The sequence below is a fragment of the Carcharhinus amblyrhynchos genome, chromosome 5 (assembly GCF_965287045.1).
Source record: "Carcharhinus amblyrhynchos chromosome 5, sCarAmb.v2.hapA, whole genome shotgun sequence".
NCBI lineage: Eukaryota > Metazoa > Chordata > Chondrichthyes > Carcharhiniformes > Carcharhinidae > Carcharhinus > Carcharhinus amblyrhynchos.
The window spans coordinates 124407218-124418331 of NC_137328.1; the positions used below are offsets into that span (position 1 = coordinate 124407218).

Genomic DNA, 11114 nt, shown 5'->3' on the forward strand with positions numbered 1-11114 from the left:
TAGGTTAGAGGGTCATTGCTTTTTAACTGGTCGGCGTAACATCGTGGGCCGAAGGGCCTGTTCTGCGCTGTAATGTTCTATGTTCTATTTTTTCACACCCTCTCCACATTTAAATCTGGAACACTGATAACTTATAACACAAACAAAACTGTTGTTCACAAAGTTGAAGTTTTTTTAATTTGTTCGTGGGACATGGGCGTCACTGGCTGGCCAGTATTTATTGCCCACTCCTTGTCACTCTCAAACTGACTCGATTGCTAAGCCACTCGACAGGGCAGTTGAGAGTCAACCCCATTGCTGTGGATCACATGTAGGTCAGACTAAGTAAGGACAGTAGATTTCCTTCCCTAAAGAACATTAGTGAACCAGATGGGTTTTTCCCCACAATCGACAATGGTTCCAAGGTCATCAGTAGATTCTTAATTCCATGTATGTTTTATTGAATTCAAATTCCAGCATGTGCTGTGTTGGGATTCGAGTCCAGAAGATTAACTGAGTTTCTGGATTAACAGTCTATTGATAATATCACTGAGCCATCGCCCCCCTGTGCTATTGAAGGCTCAGTGGTTGTTGGTTAAGGTCAGAAAGCAGAGGGTGGTGGTGAGTGGTTGGATCTATGCTGAAGGGAAGTGTGCAGCATTGTTGTAACTTCTCTTTGCAATCTACATCATTGACTGGGACTCGACCGCATAGAGAAACAGTTCAATGCTGACACAAAACTCTGAAATCTAGCAAACAGTGAGACTGAGGAGGATGTAGGTTGGTGAAAATGGGGAGAAATGTGAAAGTTAAGAAGAATGTGAAGTAGGAGGAATGAGAGTCATAACGTAAATGGTACAATTTCAATGACAAATCACAAACAGTGGGTGCAAGTGTTCACAAGTCTTTGACGTTGGCAGGGCTAGTTGAGATGGATGGTATAAACAGAATGCTTGTTTTAGTAACTGGTGCATTGAGTAGAAGAGCAAGAATATTTATTTTAAGAAAACACCCAGTTTGGCCTAAGCTGGAGAACCGTGGCCCAGTGTGGGCACCGCCCTTCAGGAAGGTGTCAAAGAAGGTTGGCAAGAATTGTTCCAGGGGTGAGAGGCTTCAGTTACTCAAACGGACAAGAGAAACTGGGGTTGTTCTCCTTGGAGCAGAGAAGGTTAAGTTGAGATTTGAACAAGCTGTGCCCAATCAAGGACAGGTTTGCTGGATTATGTGAGGAGACACTGTTTCCAATGGGAGGAGGGGCAGTCACCATCGCACACATTTAAGGTGAATGGCAAAAGAACCCAAAGTGAGATGAGGGCAAACTGGGAAAGGGGAGGTGACAGGCTGGCTCTTGCAGGGCGGCACGATGCCTCACAATGCCAGGGACCTGGGTTCGATTCCTGGCTTGGGTCACTGTCTGTGTGGAGTTTGCACATTCTCCCTGTGTCTGCGTGGGTTTCCTCCGGGTGAATCATAGAACCCTACAGTGCAGAAAGAGGCCCTTCGGCCCATCGAGTCTGCACCGAGCACAATCCCACCCAGGTCCTATTCCCATATCCCTACATATTATACCCATTAATCCATCTAACCTACGCATCCCTGGACTCTAAGGGGCAATTTCTTAGCATGGCCAATCAACCTAACCCGCACATCTTCGGACTGTGGGAGGAAACCGGAGCACCCGAAGGAAACCCACACAGACACAAGGAGAATGTGCAAACTCCACACAGACAGTGACCCGAGCTGGCAATCGAACCCAGGACCCTGGAGCTGTGAAGCAGCAGTGCTAGCCACTGTGCTACCATACCATCTACTGTGCTCTGGTTTCCTCCCACAGTCTGAAAGACGTGCTGGTTAGATGGATTGGCCATGCTAAATTCTCCCTCTGTGTACCTGAACTGGCGCCAGAGTGTGGCGACTAGGGGATTTTCACAGTAACTTCATTGCCATGTTAACGTAAGCCGAGTTGTGACACTAATAAATAAACTTTAAAATCTTTCAAAGAGGCACGTAGGCATGCTGGCTGAATGGCCTCATTCTCGGCTGTTTCAGACAGAAAGCAGGCGTTACTTACATTGCTATGAAAACCAGAATAGATTCCAGAAGAGGTGTGTGTGAGGAAGAGATAACCACTACCTGTGCCTGTCAGACACTGGAAGAGGTTAGGATTAGGGTTAGGGGAGCTCATAGAATCTTCTATGTTCACCAAGCAGTTGATGAATTGAGTGTCATAAAACGCCCAACAAGGTTATGTTTGATAATCTGAGGTTCACAATTAGTGAGTTGTAGAAGTCAAGAACAGAACTAATGAAATGTATTTGGAAGGGAATGCCCCAGAAATGTGGCACTCTGGGAGAGAGAAACACCCAATCCCATTCCAACATCCTGTCCACGATGATGCAGTCAACTGTTTGGTTACAGCTGTGTTCGGCTTGAATCCAGTCTGATGGACTCTTGCTAACTGTTTGTCCATAATGTGTCTAATTAAGTTTTCATAAACATTTGATGAGCAAAGAAATGCCTTAAATTGTGGGCAGCACGGTGGCCCACTGATTAGCACTGCTGCCTGACAGCACCAGGGACCCGGGTTCAATTCCGCCTTGGGTCACTGTCTGTGTGGAGTTAGCACATTCTCCCCATGTCTGCGTGGGTTTCCTCCGGGGTGCTCCAGTTTCTCCCACAGTCCAAAGATGAGCAGGTTAGGTGGACTGACTTTGGTAAATTCCCAATGGTCTCCCAGGATGTGTAGGTTAGAGGGATTGGTAGGGTAAATGTGTGGCTTTGTAGGGATAGGGCCTGGGGTGGGATTGTTGTCTGCACAGACTCGATGGGCTGAATGGCCTCATTCTACACTGTAGGGATTCTATGATTCTGTGAACTGATGTCTTGTGAGTTAATTAAAATCTGAAAAAGATTTATATTGGTCTGGAAATGCTAACATTGTTTCTGTCTCTGAAGATTCTGCTAGACTGGCTGAGTTCTTCCAGAACTTTGTTTTTATTTAAAATCAGAAAGATTGGATTCATTTCAGCAGCTAAGGAATTCCACCCAGGGCGAATCCTGCCAGCTGGAGGGTGAGAAGGGCCTGGATAAGATCTTCTTTCCAAGACTCAGTGCAGACTCTGTGGGCCGAACGGCCTCCTTTTGCACTGGAGGGATTCTATGGTTCCTTCACATTTCTCCATTCTTCACCCCCATTCCCTGTCTCCTCCCAATCTCCTGCTTCTTCAGTACAAATCTCTGCCTCCTTCATCCTCTGTATCTCCCCATGTGGGGAGTTGATGAAAAGGCAGTGTTTATATTCATTCGTGGGACACGGGCGTCACTGGCTGGCCAGCATTTAGTGCCCATCCCTAGTTGCCCGAGGGCAGTTGAGAGTCAACCACATTGCTGTGATTCTGGAGCCACATGTAGGCCAGACCGGGTAAGGACAGCAGATTTCCTTCCCTAGAGGACATTAATGAACCAGATGGGTTTTTCCAACAATCGACAATGGTTTCATGGTCATCAGTAGATTCTTAATTCCAGATATTTTTATTGAATTCAAATTTACTATCTGCCGTGGCAGGATTCGAACCCGGGTCCCCAGAACGTTTAGCTGAGTTTCTTGTTAAAATACCACTAGGCCATCACCTCCCCATTGTTTATTCCACCAAACCATTGGCTATTTTTAGTGCTTCAGCAATTGGACCTCAGAGAGCTGTCTATTTGCTCACATTGCCCTGTTGTCAGGGTTTAAAGAAACCTCACAGCTGTCAGGAACTAGGCTGAGCTCACTAGCCTCAGAACTCACAGCCTCAAAATCCCGTCATGCAACCCCACTGTTGTGACCCACAGTTTGGGAAGGCCGGCCATTGATCCAATATACCCTTTTCACCTGGAGAGCTACAATCAAACCACCCCTAATCACCTAAATTCCAGGGAATGACACCCTCATTTGGAATTTTTCTCTTTTTGTAATACAACCCTTTAAATTCAGATATCTTCAATATAGAACCACCCCCTCCGCCTCCCACCCCTGCCACCGCCCCTCCCCAAGAACAATTTATCTTCCATAAGGTGCAATGTCCAGAACTGCTCACAAGGCGACACAGTGACACAGTGGTTAGCACTGCTGCCTCACAGCGTCAGGAACCCAAGTTTGATTCCTGGCTTGGGGTCACTGCCTGTGTGGTGTCTGCACATTCTTCCCATATCAGTGTGGGTTTTCTCCAGGTGCTCCAGTTGGGGTGCATTGGCCATGCTATATTCTCCCTCAGTGTTATCTGAATAGATGCTGGAGTGTGGCAACTAGGGATTTTCACAGTAACTTCATTGCAGTGTTAATGTAAGCCTTGCTTGTGACAATAATAAATAAACTTTAAATTTAAGTCCAAAAAGGCATAAAATTTAAAATTCTCCTGAGTTCAAATCTCTCTGGATTTCCAGAAGGCATTTGACAAGGTGCCACTGTTACGGGTAGTGTATTAGCATGAATAGAGGATTGGTTAACTAGCAGAAAGCAAAGAGTGGGGGTAAATGGGTGTTTTTCTGGTTAACGATCAGTGACTTGTGGTGTGCCTAAAGGATCAGTGTTGGGACTGCAATTTTTACCATTTACATAAATGATTTGGAGTTGGGGACCAAGTGTAGTATGTCAAAATTTCCAGATGACACTAAGGTGAGTGGCAGAGCAAAGTGTGCAGAGGACGCTGAAAGTCTGCAAAGTGAGTGGGTGACGGTCTGGCAGATGGGGTACAATGTTGGTAAATGTGTGGTCATCCATTTTGATAGGAATAACAGCAAAATGGACTGTGGTAAATGGTAAAAAATAGCAGCATGCTGCTGTGCAGAGGGATCTGGGTGTCCTTGCGCAGGAATCACAGAGTTGGTTTGCAGGTGCAGCAGGTAATTAAGAAGGCAAATGGAATTTTGTCCTTCATCGCTAGAGGGATGGAGTTTAAAAACAGCGAAGTTATGTTGCAGCTGTATAAGGTACTGGTGAGGCCACACCTGGAGTACTGTGTACAGTTTTGGTCTCCTTACTTGAGAAAGGATATACTGGCACTGGAGGGGGTGCAGAGGAGATTCACTAGGTTGATTCTGGAGTTGAGAGGGTTGGCTTATGAGGAGAGACTGAGTAGACTGGGGCTATACTCATTGGAATTCAGAAGAATGAGGGGAGATCTTATAGAAACATATAAGATTATGAAGGGAATAGATAAGATAGAAGCAGGGAAGTTGTTTCCACTGGTGGATGAAATTAGAACTAGGGGGTATAGCCTCAAAATAGGGGGGAGCAGATTTAGGACTGAGTTGAGGAGGAGCTTCTTCATACAAAGGGTTGTGAATCTGTGGAATTCCCTGCCCAGTGAAGCAGTTGAGGCTACCTCGTTGAATGTTTTTAAGGCAAGGATAGATAAATGTTTGAAGAATAAAGGAATTAAGGGTTATGGTGAGCAGGCGGGTAAGTGGAGCTGAGTCCACAAAAAGATCAGCCATGATCTTAATGAATGGCGGAACAGGCTCGAGAGGCCAGATGGCCTACTGCTCCTAGTTCTTATGTCCTTTATGTTCTTATGTTTGCTCCAAAGCTTTGCTTCTATCTCTGTAACCCCTGCAGCCTTACAAATGTCCAAGAATTCTTCATTCCTCCAATTCTAGCCTTTTGTGTATCCTCGATTCTCATGGCAGCACCAATGATGGCTATGTCTTCAGGCTGTGAGCGCTCAGATTTCCCATCCTCTTCCTTCCCTCAACCTCTCCTTCAGTGCACTGGCCAGGCTAAATTGCCCCTTAGTGTCCCAAGAGTGTAGCTTAGGGTGATTAGCAAGATAACTGCATGGGGTTGCGGGGGTAGGGGTGGGGGATGGATCTAAGTAAGGTCTGTGTCGGAAAGTTGATGGGCTGAATGGCCTCTTTCTGCACTGTAGGAATGCTATGATTCTATGAATTTACATTGGTTTGGGCAAGTATTTGATCACTTTGTCTTAGTGTGACTCAGTCTCCAATTCTGTCTGATTCTTGGGCAATGATGTTTCATGATGCTAATTGTGCAATAGAAGTACAAGGTGTCACAGTGTTGAAAGGTTATTTGAAACAGGTGAATATGATGTATGTGGATACTTTCTGTGTTACAGCTCAACCTGATTCCTGTACTTATGCAAGCCTGGTGATTGGCGGCAACAGAAGAGGTAACTGGCCAATGTTCAATGTAATTCATATCATCTTTCCATTTGCTGATATTTCACAATGTTTAAGATTCACCCTCCCGACTAACGGAACATTTCTCCTTCAGTTCAAGGTGGCAAGAATCTCCAAGTCGCTGATGACGAAGAGAGTGAGTCCGTTTTTTCATTGGAAATACTATTCCTGATATTTTCCCCTTCCCAAGGCTGATCTCCCATGTGTGAACCACGAGCAGCAGTGGCTGTGCGATCTCTGTTATTGAGTTTTGTCCTTTGTTGGTGTCACTGCTCCAGCAGGTTGGCTACCTTGGACCTCCACCTCTGATTATGCTGTTTTCCTTACACATTCCACATAGTTCAGCAACATCCAGTCCACTAAAGCAGTCAGCCATTTCCCCGTTGTCATCCCTTGCTGACATTTTCCATCGACCTTTCATTCCAATAATTGCCTCTGTCTACCATCTATCTAAAGTCCTGACCAAATTGTTGTGAATTCCTCTGTTTGATGTTATACACTAAATTTACACACTCCTCCAGCCATTTCCAACATTAGCTCATTAGTCTTTCTGTCTCTGTAGAACAACCTACATTTTGTCCGAATCTCTGTCCGCGTCCCGTTCCCGCAAGTGTAGGGATACAGGAGGATTCAGCACATATGTTGATTGGTAGTTCCTCCATCACTGACAGTGGCAGTAGTGTGTACCATCTACAAGATGCACCACAGCAACTCACCAAGGTTCTTTCAACAATGCCTTCCAATCTTGTAATTGCTGACACCTAGAAGGACAAGAGCAGCAGATATCTGGAAACAGCCCCACCTGCAAGTTCCCCTCCAAGCCACTCACCATCCTGACTTGGAAATATATCAATCGTTCCTTCACTGGGTCAAAATCCTGGAATTCCCTCCCTAACTATGGGTGTACCTACACCAAATGAACTGCAGCGATTCAAAAAGGCAGCTCACCAGCACTTTCTGAACGGCAGTTAGGGATGGGCAATAAGTACTGGCCCTAGCCAGTGACGTCCACACCCTGTGAAAGAATAAAACAAAGCCCCCACCCCTACACCAACATCCCTTCCACTGGCCAGCAAGTCTGTCCACTTCACATGGATGTAGTTTGTCTGCACCACAGAAATTGAGAGAAATCTCTACAATTCCATTGGATGATATGTGACTCAGTCAAACAGCCATCTTTCCCTCTGTAACAAATAGACAGAGGGGCCGTGAGAAAATGTGGCAATAAAATTCTCATTTTTCAGAGTGAATATTCCCCTTTATTATAATTGCCCTCTCACTGAGGGGCGGATGTCGGGGTAAGTATTCCCCTTTCCTACATTCACGCTGAAATCCTTGCTATAATTATAATCAGCTCTGACCCCCTGTTCTTTTTGTTTCAGATGTAACCTATGCCGCTGTTGTGAACACAGTTTAGGAATGATCTTTAACAGTAAGTTATGAACCTTATAAAAGCAAAAGAAAAAGCATAGAAAGTAATGAGAATTAGTGGGAAGCCAGAGGATTGGGAAGCCTTTAAAAGCGAGCAGATAAAGGGGGAGAAGATGAAATATGAGTGTAAGCTGGCTAGTAATAGAAAAGAAGATAAGAAGAGTTTTTTCTTCAATATGTAAAAGGTAAGAGAGAGGCAAAAATAGACATTGGACGACTGGAAAATGAGGCTGGAGAATTAATAATAGAAAACAAAGCAATGGCAGAGGAACTGAATATTTACTTTGCATCAGTCTTCATATTGGAAGACATCAGTGGGATGCCAGAGCTCCAGGAGAGTTAGGGGACACAGTTGAGTGTAGTGGCCATCACTGAGGAGAAGGTTCTGGGGAAGCTGAAAGATCTGAAGGTGATTAAATCATCCCAGGGTTCTAAAAGAGAGCTGAGGAAATTGTGGAGGCATTTGTGGTGATCTTTCAGGAATCACTGGAGGATTGGCTGCCTGGAAGAAGGCAGAGAGTGGGGGATAAAGGAGTATTTTTTCGGATGGCAGCCGGTGCCTAGTGGTGTGCCTCAGGAGTCGGTGCTGGGACTGCAACTTTTCATAATGTACATTAACGATTTAGAAGAAGGAACTGAAAGGACTGTTGCTAAGTTTGCAGATGATGCAAAGGTATGTAAAGGGACAGGTAATACTGAGGAGGCATAAAGACTTGGACAGGTTAGGAGAGCGGGCAAAGAAGTGGCAGATGGAATACAATGTGGAAAAGTGTGAGATTATGCACTTTGGAAGGAGGAATGGAGGCATAAACTATTTTCTAAATGGGGAAATGCTTAGGAAGTCAGAAACACAAAGGGATGTGGGAGTCCTTGTTCAAGATTCTCTTAAGGTTAACGTGCAGGTTCAGTCAGCAGTTAGGAAGGCAAATGCAGTTTTAACATTCATGTCGAGAGGGCTAGAATACAAGAGCAGGGATGTACTTCTGAGGCTGCAAAAGGCTCTGGTCAGACCCCATTTGGAGTATTGTGAGCAATTTTAGGCCCTGTATCTAAGGAAGGATGTGCTGGCTTTGAAAAGGGTCCAGAGGAGGATCACAAGAATGATCCCTGGAATGAAGAACTTGTCATATGAGGAATGGTTGAGGACTCTGGGTCTATGCTCATTGGAGTTTAGAAGGATAAGGGGAATCTTATTGAAAGTTAAAGGATACTGCGAGGCCTGGATAGAGTGGGTGTGGAGAGGATGTTTCCACTGGTGGGTAAACTAGAACCAGAGGGCACAACCTCAGGCTAAAGGGATGATCCTTTAAAACAGAGATGAGGAATTTCTTTAGCCAGAGAGTGGTGAATCCAATACCAATCCAAGCCATATCAAGCTGTGATACAACCAGAAAGAATGCTTTCTATAGCGCATCTGTAGAAGTTGGTGAGAGTTGGAGTGGAAATGCCAAATTTCCTTAGCCTCCTGAGATAGTAGGTGTGGTGGTGGGCTTTCTTAACTATAGTGACCTAAGATCTATTTGTCTGTATAATGTTTATCCGAGAACCCAGTCAAACTACAAGACACCACAAAAGCTGAAAGAGGAGCCAGACAGAAGATGATTTTGCTTACCTTTGGTTTTAGTAGCTTATTGGTTGAAGGAGGGAAAGCCTAAGGAGACAGTACAATGGTGTAACTCCTGAACTGGAGGATGAGAGAGTGTAATGGACCAAAATGCAGCAGCTTAGAGCTTTCTCCATCTGTCTGGGTAAAATAAGCTCAGAGAAATGTTGACTTTCGTAAGGAAAAGTTGCCATCCTCCCAGGTGACCATAGGCTGTTCTCCCCTTTGAGGGGATTGGCTAACTGGTGGTGATTTAACCTGAGGATCACCACATCTCAGGCACGGGACAAGGCGGGACCTTTATGAATAACCTCAGCCAGTGTGGGAATTGAACCCACACTGTCAGCTCTGCTGCACATACCAGCTGTCCAGCCAGCTGAGCTAACCAACCCACGGATGTGACAGATACCCACAATCTGAGGAACAGATTATTTTTAAAAACCCCTACATTACACTGTGCCCTGGAGCCATTCTGCAGTTGCTGATGCCTGTGTGTAAACCATATCAAATCTGTTGTCACTACCTAACAGTCTCAGTATATCATCTTGCAATTTGATTTTGGAAACGCAGATGTCTGTCCCTCTCTACTCTATTTAATACTCTTTCTTTCTCCCCACAGAATTTTCTGCTCTTCTTTAGCCAGTGACAGCCACAGATAGTGTGACAGGCCCACTATCTTGCTGTGTGGTTCTGCCCTTTCACACCACAGTGACACTGACACCAGCTGTGATAACAGTACAGATATGAAGTTACCATAATTTCTTTAACTGCGTATATTCTGGTCAGGGTGATGCATCATCTGTGCTGTGAGAGAATGTCAAACTGCAGTGTGCGCTCAATTGTTCTGTGTTTGATTTTGTGCATCAGATAACTATGCTCACTGTGCTTGATTGGTTAAGTCTGGGAGTGGACTCTGGGAAAAGGAAACAGAGCTGGAGAACGAGCTCGAAGCCAGAGCTGTGAGCATGAGTGCAGGCATTCTGTAACTACAGGGATATTTACTTTGAATAAAGTTCTTACACATAAAGAAACTAGTGTCATTGTCTGCAATGTGAATCAAATCACAAGATCGGCATTGAGGATGGTTGAGGAAAGTTTGACGTTCTTTCATTATCAGGAGATTCCCCCTCTCTGTGGGATTGATGGATTGCAGGCTTCAAGGCCTCCCTGTTTGTTCTAGGATGGACAATTTGAAAGTAGCAGCAATCCACCCAGAGGTGACACTGATAGCATCACAGAATTTTACAGCATAGAACAAGCCCTTCGGCCCATCATGTCTGCTCCAGCCATACCTCGGAGCAGACGGTCAGCGAGTATTCGGCCAGCTCACAAATAACACATCTAGGTTTAATATAGCAGTAAAGTGCTTTTGAGAAATGCTTCGGGTCAAAGAAAAGAGTGATGACCGGATAATATACATTCTACCAGAGTCACCAGGGAAAAGCTGAGCTCACCATACAAAGCCTGTCAACAATGCAACAATGCCTTCTGCCTGTGAATTGGAACTAATTTGTAACCAATTAATTGAAGACTTCAAGTGGGAGAGACTAGACTCAAGGGCACAACCTCAGAGTGAAGGGATGGTCCTCTAAAACAGATGAGGAGGAATTTCTTCAGCCAGAGAGTGGTGAATCTGTGGAACTCATTGCCACAGAAGGCTGTGGAGGCCAGGTCATTGAGTGTCTTTAAGACAGAGATAGATAAGTTCTTGATGATGATTAATAAGGGGATCAAAGGTTACGGGGAGGAGGCAAGAGGGGATGAGAATAATATCAGCCACGATTGAATGGCGGAGCAGACTCGATTGGCTTAATTCTGCCATTCCTCACCACTCGCTGTGTGAGTCTGTCTCCACCACCCTCTCGGACAGTGCATTCCAGATCCTAACCACTTGCTGTGTGAATCTGCCTCCACCGCACTC

The 11114-nt window shown here is 45.2% G+C and overlaps 1 protein-coding gene across 1 annotated transcript in view; it reads left to right on the top strand.

Moving 5' to 3' along the window:
• The window catches only part of LOC145343513 (uncharacterized), a 37910-nt gene extending 27704 nt beyond the window's left edge, over window positions 1–10206 (top strand). Inside the window, exons 8-11 of the mRNA XM_080189766.1 lie at window positions 6096–6149; window positions 6254–6295; window positions 7542–7591; window positions 9813–10206. Of these exons, the coding sequence (XP_080045892.1) occupies window positions 6096–6149; window positions 6254–6295; window positions 7542–7576 (131 nt within the window). The 3' untranslated portion in view covers window positions 7577–7591; window positions 9813–10206. The remainder of the gene's footprint in view (window positions 1–6095; window positions 6150–6253; window positions 6296–7541; window positions 7592–9812) is intronic.
• The last annotated feature ends 908 nt before the right edge of the window (window positions 10207–11114 follow it).